General features: G+C 40.0%; 1 protein-coding gene across 2 annotated transcripts in view; it reads left to right on the forward strand.

The window, feature by feature from the left end:
• Positions 1 to 7,527: 7,527 nt before the first annotated feature.
• mslnb (mesothelin b) overlaps positions 7,528 to 13,498 on the forward strand; it is a 35,431-nt gene continuing 29,460 nt past the window's right edge. Inside the window, exons 1-2 of one of the 2 annotated variants that reach the window (XM_080463422.1) lie at positions 7,528 to 7,561; positions 10,883 to 11,001. In XM_080463422.1, the coding sequence (XP_080319548.1) occupies positions 10,931 to 11,001 (71 nt within the window). In that variant the 5' untranslated portion in view covers positions 7,528 to 7,561; positions 10,883 to 10,930. The remainder of the gene's footprint in view (positions 7,562 to 10,882; positions 11,002 to 13,498) is intronic. The other variant, XM_080463421.1, reaches the window with a different exon arrangement.

Below are 13,498 nucleotides of genomic sequence, written 5' to 3' on the forward strand. Positions count from 1 at the left end.
CGTCATTAGAATCAGATTATTAAATATATGAACTCAACAGAGTAGATTATCACATTATTTACACAATTCACACAATAAATACATACCCAAGCTTCACAGTGAAAACTACTTTCAAATAAGTATCTTAAGCCTGACAGCGATCAGGTGCTCTCTTGTGTAAACAAGCCAGCAGGTCATCAGAATGTAAAAAACAGTGGCCATTCATAATCAAGTAAAAAAACAAAAAACAACAACCAAAAAATGGCATTTTGGACGGTGCAGAATAAAACTGACCAACACATTGGGCAGAGAGAAACCGAAAGTGATGGGAAAAAAAAAAGTTTAAAGACTGTAAAAAGAGTGAATGAAGACAGGAGCAACAGGCAGTATCCATCTACAAACTGTAGATCACGTGATGCACTTTGCCTTTAACAAAACATTTTTATGATCTTGCCTTTACTTATAAATGAAGTTCATGATCGTTCTGTACAAACCTTTCTTTAATTATTACCTCTTGCTTCAATTCAAAGTCCAGTTTCGCAGCAGATCGGAGTTACATGATGCACCTGAATGCATCACTGAGGGCTGTCAGGTGCTGGAGTTAAACTGGACCACATAAAGCAGCACCTGACAGGTCAGGAAGACAGAAATATCACTTGGGGTGAATTTTGGAGAAGCAGAGGCGCTCAAACCTGTATCTGAGTAGATACAGGCGGAAGTAGAATCTGGCGGCATGAAGCTCGTTAACCCGTAAAAATCCATAAATTAGCTGCGTCATTGTTTAAGCCCCGAGGTTCAAAGCTATAAAAAACTCATGGCTTATGGTCTGGAAATTTTGGTATTTCAAAATTATTCTGCAGTTGCGCAAGTAGATTAACAATATCAAAAACATTTGCCTCCAGAGTGTCATGACTCCCAGTCCATATTGTCCTGGGACTGTGTAGTGTTATAGTTGAGACTAGTCAACATAATAGCAATCCAACTTGGCTGTCCGTCCATTCGAATGTCTGTGTAATCCCATTGTTAATGTTTATATCATATTGTTCTCCGCTCGCATGTGTGTGTTGTTTCATTACTAAAACAAACAACAGCACCCTTTAGTGGGCTTCCATGAAAACTCCATAATTCTTTTGTGCTCCTGCTGTTTCTATGCAAGTGGAGATCATTTTCAAATGTTGCTGTGTAAATGTAAAAAGATTCTGAAACAAAAACCTCAAAACAATGTGTTTCCAGATGAAAAGAAGTTGTTGTGTAACTTGAGTGTAAGTTGAACTAAGGCTTGCTAATGTTAATAAACTGAAAGAAATGTTGTCACTTTGAACAAATAAAAGTATTTTTTTTGACATTTTTTGAAGTGTCCTGTGTCACAACTATACATTGGTCACATGAAGCATACAAAATTTTTTTAAGTAAAAGTTGAACATCCAGAAAGGTTTCATGAATTCACATGTGTTTACACATCTTGCCTCTAAAGGTCACTAAGCCACAGTGTTAATGTGTATTTCATGCAGCTTTATTATGACTAAATAAGCATTTTTTATTGTTTGACGTTATTACCAACCCAAATGTTTAAAACATAAAGTAGCCCAATTAATTTCAGTGTACACTTTTGCTGCAGTGATGGGAATATGGGAGCTGTCGAGGGGTCCACACAGCGTCTCTATCCAGCAGACTAATGAGCATTAGCAACACACAGGTAACTAAGAAAACATGAGAGCTGGAGGCTCTGACATTCATTTGCAGACACACGTACCCGATAACTGAGACAATGAAACACACCAGGGGGATAATCACACGGTGTGTGTAGCTGCAACAGTCGAGGGAGCTGTCTTGTGATGCGGGAAGCCACAGAGGGAGACACTGGAAAATCACTCACGGATTCTCAGTCACCAAGTTACCAAAATACTTTTTTTCTTTTTTTAACTGAATGAAAACTGTAAGTGAGTCATAAAACCACCCAAAACATTTTGAGCATAGAACAGATTTGTGGTTACAAGTTACAAGTTAACAGGGCATTTCTCTCAGGAGTTGGTGTGTTGTCCCTTTGCCGGGGCTAATTACATTTCAGTGGCCAAACAACAAAGACCTCTCGTTTATCCATTTGGCATAAACACAATATTCTTCAAATGGCGCCAATGGGATTTAAAAAGTGAACTGGTGAGATTTCGAAATCTCATTCCGTTCCCGTTCTCTTAAGACTTAAAAACTAAAGTAAAGCCCAAAGGGAGCAGCCTCACTTTTGCCACAAATATCTATGTGAACTCAAGTTTGAGTCACTTTTTTTTTCTGTGGGAAAGGCTACTGGCATTACACAATGGCACGTTTTATCACAAAGCATTTCATGATTCATTTCCATGCCGCTGAGAGAAAAGAACATATTTTCCACTGGAGATCATTCAAACGTGAGGAGGTGGAGTCATTCTTGTACAAAATGTCCTCACCGTCACAAAATCATAAACTTGAGATCCAAAAGTATGAGATCATCGTCATCTGATTAGTCAAAATCAAAGTCGAAGTGAGCAATTGTCAATTCTGCTGTACATGCAACACATGCAGTGGAATTGAAATGTCATCCCACTTGCCCTCCAACACTGTTGACATTCATTAATTCAATAATTCTTTTTTTTTTTTTTTTTTCGCCCTTGTCCTGTTCGGCAGCTTGGGCCAACAATATGATGTGATTGAGAGCCTTCGGAGTCAGAACAGTTTTTGGTCTTGCAACAGGGAGAGACCTGGAGTCTCCTCCTGTTGCCTTCTCCGTCAGAAGTTGGCATGGCTGCCGTACACGACCGGGGGGGAACGCACAAAGAGAGAGAGAAGAGAAAAGAGAGAAGAAAGTCGAGGGGTGAGGGGGGAGGGGGGAGGGGGGAAGGGGATAACATACAATGTCCTTGTTGTGCTACATATATTATTTGCAATAATCACACTCATCCAAATACTTTCCAACTGTTATTAGATTGAACCAGCCTGAGCAGCTCTATCTAGACAGTAAGATGATTTTCTAGATTAACCAGCCTGAGCAGCTCTATCTAGACAGTAACGTGAAGCAGGAACATGAAATAACAAAGAGGCAACAACAAAAGAGGAACATGATTTTTAAAGTTTGAGCAAATGATGACAGACAACAAGCAACTTCAGAAGCACCTTTCGTGAGGAGTGAAAGTGTGTGTGTGTGTGTGTGCGTGTATGTGTGTGTGAGTGTGTGTGGCTTGTCCACTGGGTGTGGGGGGACCCGTGGTGACACCCCGGGGTCCGAGGCCACCGCGCCCGGACACCGCCACCCTGGCAGACAGAAGCCCCCCAGGCCCGGGGAGACCCCAGCGAACCACCCCAGAGAGCCACGTCCCCGCCCAAAAAGCACCCGACGGAGAATGCAGAGAGGAATCCCCCCCAGGCAAGAGGGGCCCACAAGAGAAGGACAAAGGGCACAGGGCCCCAGGCCCCGACCCAAGCCGCCAAGCCGAGAAAAGGCCGGAGCAGGGCCCTCGGGCCGAGCGGGCCGAGAGCCCCCCCAACCCCGGCGGCGAGTCCCACCGCACCCCCGGGAACAGGCCCACCCACCGCCCCCCCCAACCCGGCAAGGCAGAGACGGCCCCAGCCGCCGCGCCCCGGACCAGCCCCGCCCCCAGACCCAGGAAAGCGAAGTCCGGCGCAGGCCCCGGTCGGAGAACAGTCAACTCTACACCCCCAGGAGCCTCATATTCCACCCGCCCCATAACCCCTCCCCCCGGGTCTTGATTGGGAAACCCAACCCATGACCCACCCCGCACACACACACACACACACACACACACACACACACACACACACACACACGGAACGGGGGGGGGGGTGATGACTCTCGCACCCTCAGGCCGCCGGCCGGGCCCCCTCCCGGCCACCGCGGTATCCCAACCTCCACCAATCCAACAGCAAGTGGAGAAGGAGCACCGCACCCCAGCCCCCCCACAAGCGCCACGCCCGAGGGAGCGCGCCCCCCGCACTCCAGCCGCACTCACCCCGGGCCGGGGCGGGACCCCAGCGGGAGGTGCTGGGGGGAGCCACGTCTCCCGCCCTTCCCCTGCCCTATATGTGTGTTGGATGTATGTAAGGGTGTGTTTTTGTGTCTTGAAAAGGTGGATGCGATGTGTGCGTCTATGGTGCGGTTTAAAATTGGGGGGTAGCGGGGCCCGGGCGTTCTACCGCTGACAAGCGGCAGAACCCCGAAAGCGGCTTACCCCCTCAAGACCCTGCATGACTAAGTGTGGTTAAAATTGTGGGTGGTGCAAAGTCGGGGGAGGACCCAGACCGCAATTAAGTAGCCTGGACCCCCCACCTAGGCACCGCCCCACTGTTCCCTATTGTGGGGTAATATAAGGTGAGGTAAGGCAGGGAGGGTTCTGAGGGAGGGGGTCCCCCCGTCGCTAGGACCTTGGCCCAGCTGGGGTCCACACAGCGTCTCTATCCAGCAGACTAATGAGCATTAGCAACACACAGGTAACTAAGAAAACATGAGAGCTGGAGGCTCTGACATTCATTTGCAGACACACGTACCCGATAACTGAGACAATGAAACACACCAGGGGGATAATCACACGGTGTGTGTAGCTGCAACAGTCGAGGGAGCTGTCTTGTGATGCGGGGAGCCACAGAGGGAGACACTGGAAAATCACTCACGGATTCTCAGTCACCAAGTTACCAAAATACTTTTTTTCTTTTTTTAACTGAATGAAAACTGTAAGTGAGTCATAAAACCACCCAAAACATTTTGAGCATAGAACAGATTTGTGGTTACAAGTTACAAGTTAACAGGGCATTTCTCTCAGGAGTTGGTGTGTTGTCCCTTTGCCGGGGCTAATTACATTTCAGTGGCCAAACAACAAAGACCTCTCGTTTATCCATTTGGCATAAACACAATATTCTTCAAATGGCGCCAATGAGATTTAAAAAGTGAACTGGTGAGATTTTGAAATCTCATTCCGTTCCCGTTCTCTTAAGACTTAAAAACTAAAGTAAAGCCCAAAGGGAGCAGCCTCACTTTTGCCACAAATATCTATGTGAACTCAAGTTTGAGTCACTTTTTTTTTCTGTGGGAAAGGCTACTGGCATTACACAATGGCACGTTTTATCACAAAGCATTTCATGATTCATTTCCATGCCGCTGAGAGAAAAGAACATATTTTCCACTGGAGATCATTCAAACGTGAGGAGGTGGAGTCATTCTTGTACAAAATGTCCTCACCGTCACAAAATCATAAACTTGAGATCCAAAAGTATGAGATCATCGTCATCTGATTAATCAAAATCAAAGTCGAAGTGAGCAATTGTCAATTCTGCTGTACATGCAACACATGCAGTGGAATTGAAATGTCATCCCACTTGCCCTCCAACACTGTTGACATTCATTAATTCAATAATTCATTCATTCAGTTTTGTTCCTTTCATGAAAGCAAATAAAATGATGACATAATAATAATAAAAATGAAACATGTATTTTTTAGAAGCCTTTCGCACACCGCAACGACAAAACAAACAAACAAACAAAAACCAATGCAGTACAAATTTACAGTCTCAGGAGCAGTTGATCCAGTTTTATTATTATTAGTCTAATCTTTTAAATCCTGTGTTTGGAAATTCCAGATTTGTACACCAACAACTGATTGACACATTTGTTTTAAATTAGTCAGATCAACTTGGTGCTTGAAATCAAAGCTCCAATGATTGTCATTTTTGGAAGTGAACACAAATAACTTTAGTAGGTTTTCTGGAAAAGATTCTATTTTTGGTTTTGAACATGATTAGCAGTGTCTGTAACTCTGTTATTTCTCTAAGTTTTATTAACCCTGATTTATCAAATAAACTGTCAGTGTATTCTCTGAATTTAACTCTGTGGATGAGTTGAATTGCTCTTTTTTTGCAGTATTATCAGATGTACTATATTGCTCTTATGTGTTTCCGAACACTTCTGCATTGTAACTCAAGTAAAACAATGCAAGTGAACAATACAACGTTCTCATTGTTTTGTGATTCAACACATAAACTTTATTCAAGATAAAAAAATATTTGACAGTTTTTTTTTAACAGACGATATGTGTGACTTCGGTGTGAAATTGTCATGAAACCCTCAATATTAACTCAATCTATGGATAATGCAAATTCATCTTTACTTCTTTTAGCAAAAACCATAAATTTACCAGCCACTGCCTGTTGGACCATTGTTTTTCAATTTATAACATTTTTGGTAAATTAGTACCAACATTTACAAAGAAATAATTACATTATTTGCCACTTCATTCATGTTGTAATCACCTTATTATCCTTAATGAAATTATTGGGTACATCTGTTATTCTACAATTATTACCTATTACATTGTTTAGAGTGTTCCATGTACTCCTATTATAATATTACTTTTTGCCCTGTCTTAGTATATTAGTTAATCTATTTTGGTATATCTTATATCTTTTTGAAGCAGTCTCTCTTCTAAACTTTATGACGTCTTGATAGAGGTTATTTTTCTTTTTACGTGCATTTTGTAAACTCTTTGTTATCCAGGGCATATATCACTTGACATATATCACTTGAAATAAAAGAAATAGAGAATATACATAAAATACATCACCCAAAATAGAATATGAACATAGAGAATATAGGCATGAAAAAGACTGTAACATATATGTAAAACAACAACTAGATTTCAAAATAAAAGTAAAAGAAATGAATGAGTAATCATTGGGTCACATCAATGGGCAACATTGGCAAAGAGATACAGTAAACTCGTGACCAAAACACTGTTACAGTGACCGTTCTTAGAATGCATCTTTCTTAGAAATGTAGTAAAATGAACCATCTCCTGTCACTGATGATTCCAGATTGCCTTTCACCTGTACACGAGGAAACCAGTCTGACTGGATCTGCTTGTGCAACAACGAATACCTTAAATGTTCCATTTCCCTCAATGCTGTAAATCTAAGATTTACAGTCAGATTTCACAGCGTGTATGTTAAATTCACAGGACATAAAAAAGTAAATTATATATAGTTTAGTTGTTATTATTATTATTAATATCATTATTATTATTATTATTATTATTGGTTTGAAAATGTTAAAAGCAGATAACATCTCTGTGCTCATGTAATAAGAACCATGTTGATGGTGAACCCTTATTGTGGTCTTCACACATGATGACTGTGTTGGGTAACCACCGAGCAGAGGAGGAAAACGTGTTCCTGACACTGTTTAGTATTAGAAATAAAGTAATGCCTGAATAGCAAAGATAGACGCACCGCCATTGGCTGTTTGGTTTCATTCTGTGTGAAAAGACAAAAGCTGTAGGTGTAACCTGCCGAACATGAATCAACTGTAACTTTACACTCTGTGTCTTTCACTTGCTGAGTTTTTTTTTTTTTTTTTTTTGCTCTTTTACACACACACACACTTAAGAGAAATGATTTCAGGGAAACACACACCCTGAGCAGCACAGGGGACTCAGCCATCACTAGCCGTGTCATCATCACGAGGCTCCACGCCCCTTTCTTTGGTACACCTGAGTCTCAGGTGTTAAGAGACACAGTGTTGAACGACTCTGGCAACAAACAAGACCTGGTAAGAGATTTAGCTTTGATTCTTTTTCTCTTTTTTTTTTTAGTACCTTACCTCAAGATATAAATCTGTCTTTCTATTTAAAAGAAAGTTATGCAGATTTAACTCTACATGTACTCAATAGTAAATCTTTTTCCTCAGTTGTTAAATTGTGTGGGATTAAAAAAACAAAACAACAACAGAGTAGCAGGATCATGCTAAATAATGCTACGCTAAATTCAAACACATGGATAATGAGGTTGGGAAACATTGAATAAATCATCCCAGATCTCTTTTTGTTGTGTGAGAGTGACTTTGGAAACCCACATGCTGTTCAGGGATTTCAGGGATTACGAACAAGGGTTGAACCTTATTAAACTCTGTTTGGTCAAGGGTGCAGACATTCCTCAAAGAAGGAAAGTCGCTAACTGTGAACTTCAACTTCCTATTGGATAATAATTACCAGTAATAGCAAAAGGTTTAACAAGAACATTGAAAAAAAAAAAAAAAACAACTGGTTTTGTATCATAGTCGGGGAAAAACTCTTAAATCCTCAATTTACAGATAGAGTGATGATCTGTGAATATTACTGTGTGAATATGCACTTTTGAATACTTATATTCATTTTGTTTACTTTGTTTCCACTTTGATTCACTTACATAATAATTAATGTATGTTGTATTCTATTCCATAACACATTTCAAATCCATTTGATAACTATTTACAATTATTTTTGTCCTTAAATTTTAATTATTTTAAAGACAAGTAGAAATACATATATAATATATATTACCATTTTTTTTTACTTTCCTTTGTTGTACACGTATGTTGAGGCCCAGATCGTAATCTTTCCCGATCAGTAGTCCCACCTGCCCAGATTAGATTTCCATGAACTTAAAGACTAAAACAGTCATTCCCCAAAAACATTATTTGATTTTATTTCAAAGCAGCTGACGAACATGTGAATTAACAATGTAAAAAAGCAATAATATACAAGCGGAAAATAATCAGCAAAAAACTGAAAAGAGTTTGTTTGCTGATATTGTTGTCACTAACGACGTGATGCTGTTATATCAGCACTCCGAGGGTTTTTATTTACTAAAGGTTTGTAGATGTTAAAAACAGGTAGAAGCTTGTTTGTGTTTCAGACACAAAATAACGTGCACTATTGAATGATCAAGTTTGATGTTCGGACTGTGGGACAGTGTGTGATCAAGATCGCGCAAAACTCTGTTTGGAGTTTCTGCTAAGTGATTCATGTGCCATGTCATTTTTAATCTCTGGAAAGGTTTAATGCAGTTGAAAATAAGGAGCGGATTGAGTGAGTCTTCATCGAAAATGCTGCTGTTACTGCTCCCCACGACTTTTATAAGCTGACATAGATAACTGTCTTCTTATAACTTGCAATCTTTTCTGAAAGCTTTGACTCTGTGTCAGATCATCTCACATATTGTAGGTTGTTTTTTTCATATCAACCAGCATGTTTCATGAAAAGCCCTCATTTGCAAATCAAACTGAAAGAGGATTTTATTAACGGGAATTATGCAGTTCACTATGATTATGTAGGGTCTTAGTAAATCAGGCACATAGACTGCTTTTCACCTGGTCAGATTCCTACCATATATATTATAATACATCTTTTTTGTTTATATATATATTAGTGTGACACAATGGATTATAAAGTATCATATCCTAATGCTTTTTTTCCCCACTTCAAATTCATCATGTTCCTAAACCTATATTATATATTATAGAAATTAATGTTTATATTATTTTTATGTTACCCAAAATATAAATGAATACGCTTTCATTCCTTTACAGTGTGTACCTATATGAGTGATAAAACTTAGCCAAACATTTTAAATACTTTCACACACCTCCTGCAAATTGGTCACAAAGAGTCTGAATAGTGTTTATCTCTCAGCTGCCAGAGTTATAAATGTGTGAAGGGGGCCGAGCAAACACTTGTGCTTAAACCAACTCTTTACTCACACACAAAGCTGCGTGTTGCAATATATGAGGAAGAATCAGCAGGGGAAAGTTTCCTTTGGTGGTTTAAGATGCTCAAGAATGCATTTGTGAGGCAGAAGGTGAACTTTTATGAAAAGGTTAATAGTAAAATGTTTTGTCATCTTTTATACTTTCTTAACACACAAGAAGTGACATTTTTTTTTTTAAATAAAATGTTAATGACATGACCGATGAAAACCTTTTGTCTTCCGGGAGCTCGTTAAACATTCATAGCTGTACTGTACGTGTGTGTGTGTGTGTGTGTGTGTGTGTGTGTGTGTGTGTGTGTGTGTGTGTGTGTGTGTGTGTGTGTGTGTGTGTGTGTGTCAGTCAATCGATCACTATGTATGGCATACACAATGTCACAATCATGTTGGAGCCAAAAGCTGGCTGACACAAAGGTTTATTTGAAAAAGTTTTATTATCAAACTGGAGGCAGAAAGGGTGAGGCCCGAGAGAGCGGAAAAAAACCAGCCGAGGCCCAAAAACACTGAAGAACACAAGGAACGCGAGGAAATCACATGAGGAGTTGCTGGATATCTGAGTTCTGAGCAAACGAGATCCTGCCGTGAGACGGCAGGAGAGCAGGCAATAAATAGGGGAGGACAAAGTTGACGTACTTGAGGATAATTGCCCCATGGAGGAGAAGACAACTGGTTAATTGGAAACAATTAACACACACTAAAGCCTAATCTTCACTGTGCTGTGTGCGGCATGCTACGGTGTCGGTTTTCGAGTGTTTTCACTGACAAAGGAGCAGCGACAACGCAGCCATCTGCTGATTGGCAGTGACGATCGTCACTCTCAACAACCCCACCATATTTCAATCGCTTAACGGCTGTAGATACTGTATTCTCCTGTTGTTGTTTACAAACACCGCTTTGGACGAGGAACTGACTGCAGGGGGAAGTGACTGCAGGGGGAAGTGACTGGCCTGTTTTTATGCCCTTTGTTGGGAGGAGAGGTGTAGAGTTTCAGCATTTATTTCCACTGATGCTTCCATTGTCTCATTACCTTTGTACCGCTATGACTGTAAAATATGAGAAGCCACTCCCTGATTCCTGTCTGCTGTAAAAAGCATGGGATGGGTAAAAAAAAAAACCAACCCCAACAATGACTGATCCTGACCACTGGCCAGGATCACAAAAGACACTCTGTGACACTGATATGTAAACTCCAAAGACAATTGGATATATAACATTAAGGGAAGACAGCTATATGGCTTCAGTCTGGTTTACATGTCCCGATACGACCATTAATCTACCTGTTAGTCCAGAATTGTTTGTTGTCCATGGAGGTCGACTGAAATTTGCTTTTCTCTTCTTCTCTCCCCAGAGATTTTTCCCCACAAAGGCCCACTGATCCTATGAGACTCTTCACATCATGAAATCAAGCTACATATTCCTGCTGGTTTACTTCCTGAGCAGCCTCTGTGGTAAGAGAGCAACTTTTGTGTATCTGGGCATGAATCAGTTAGAAGTCTGATGCCTCTGTGTATTGTCTTTTCAATGGATTTTTCTGTGACAGTGTCAATACTTTCTTATAACAGCCATCTTACAAGACAAAGATGTCACCAAATCTCAGAAAAATTATTTATCAAGCTGGCGAAAGAGCAGCCCGCTATCAGCTATCAATGGTTGGCTGCCAATCAACCAATCAACCAACCATTGTATTTTATTTAGTATGCAAATACTTCACTTAAACAAAAGTACAGTAGATAAGCAGGCCAACATGCACGGGTAATTCATTGATTTACATCCATGTATTGCTGATGTGATTCCTCTCTATGCCCTCTCTAACCAATGTCCTAGTCTTTTGCAGAATGAGCAGAGAGTCTCTTAAAATCAAAGATATTTTTAGTTGCTAGTGTCTTTCCAAAGAACTAATGGCCTTTCCTTCCTGCATTTAAGCTCAATTAGCGACTCCAGATTGTCCAGAATAGTGGTTGTGGGTGTGTGCGGTTGGTTTGTCCTGTAATTGATGGGGAGCTGGTCAAGCACATAGCCATAATGGATCAGCTCGAGATGGCCAACACCTTAAGTCAGATATTTAAGATTCATCGATGGATTTATTTTTTAATGAACATCTAAAGTACCCTCATTCAATTTATATTGATTACTGTTGAATTTAAAGCCTTTTGACTTAATTTGTCTTTGGTTTAGACTCAATTTTGCTAAGTTTAGTCAAAGATGTCAGAGATTGGTCCTGGATTAGACTGGTCTCAGACTGGGATTGTGAGTAATGTTAGACTGATTTTAGATTAGTTTTGACTGAGTTTGAACTTGGTTTAGCCTGGTTTAACACTCGTTTTGACTAAGTTTGGTCTTAGTCAGAGCTGGATTTAAGCTTCATTTGACTAAATGTGGTCTTGGTTTGAAATTGTTTTAAGTTTACTCTTGGTTTCGACTGGTTTCGTAAATATGTTGACAAATTTCAAATCCTGGTTTAGTCTGATTTCAGAGATATCTTTACTGAGTTGTTCTCGCCATAGTCAGGTTTTAGAAACACAGACACTAAAATTAGTACTTGGACTAGAGAGAGTCATATAAACATTTAAAACAATAAAATAAAATTGACTTCCTGTTTCTACATTGGCTAACCACCGTGTGAAAGAGGATAACAGAACGAAGAGAGAAAGTGAGACAGTGAAGTAGTTTGGCTTGACCTTCTGCCATACCCACACAAACATAATGACAATACTCTAAACAAAGAAAGCTGGTAAGATAAAAATGCTCTTCTGCTCCCCAACAAGCCATTGTTGTTACGTTTATGTAGAAGAATGTAGCCCGGACCCTTCAACTTCATACCATCACACATGCGATTGGATTTCTATACTTTCTCATCATGTTGACTTTAATCATATGATTCTAGAACTAACTATGTTATTAATGACGCACCATATGAAGTCACAATGACTGAACAGTACGTTCGATGACTCGGGCAACTTGGCAAAGCAGCCTGCTATTACTGAGGAAGGCAGTAGTAGGTCACACGCAGAGCCACTGCAAAGTGGATGAACAGATGCATCCTATTGTGGTGAAAATAAATGACCCTTGTTTGATGGGCGAGAGATGAGAATGAAACTGGTTCAGACTCAGAGTTGGTTTTATGTCTATTCTGCCCAGAAGAGACTGATCATCACGGAGTTTCTTCACTTTATGGAGATATTTTCTCTGTGGATACCACGGTCACGGTGCTGTAATGGCAGCCAGCCTCACAGCTTCCACACATATAAATATTAATATCCATTAACATACAAAAAATGTTTAATTCAATGCAGGATATGATCTTAAATCAATCCATCAGGAAATGCTTTTTTTTAGAAGTTCTTTTTTCTTGTACATCCACCACACAACATAACAGTTTTTCCATGTATGATTGTACTTTCTTTTTCTGTGAACATCACCCCTTTCCCTTAATTTCCTGTTTTGCCTTGTGCGCTACAGCAGCCATAATGCAGTTATAGATTCTCAAAAATGTGATAATTTATATTTAACACATTTTCCAGCAGCAGCGAATATCTGAACTTTCTTAGTCTGCTATATTTCATTGAGACCAAACTTTTTATATGAATGTGTATTATACAGATGAGTAACAGATATAAAATGGCCAAAAGGCTGAACTGCTGTTTATATCTTATCATTTTCGGAGGCTTTTGCCAGAGATCCCAATGAGTAGTTTATTCCAGTGTTCCAGTCGAGAGCGGACAAAGGCGGGAGCAGTTTGTCTGTATCGGATAACTTGACAATAGCTACATGATCAGCTAGAAGAGCTTGATCTACAATATGTGTACAATGCTTTACTTAAACACATGTTGTTGGGGTTTTTTTCAAGTTTTTTTTTAAAAGTTATTTATCCTATTTTCAGCTTTAATCAGATGAACTGACTGGAGGGAATAGATGCCATTAATGTTCAGTCAATGGTTTGAAATGAACAGGAAGAAACAGAAGT

The sequence above is a fragment of the Lipophrys pholis genome (genome assembly GCF_963383615.2).
Source record: "Lipophrys pholis genome assembly, chromosome: 5".
Taxonomy (NCBI): Eukaryota; Metazoa; Chordata; class Actinopteri; order Blenniiformes; family Blenniidae; genus Lipophrys; species Lipophrys pholis.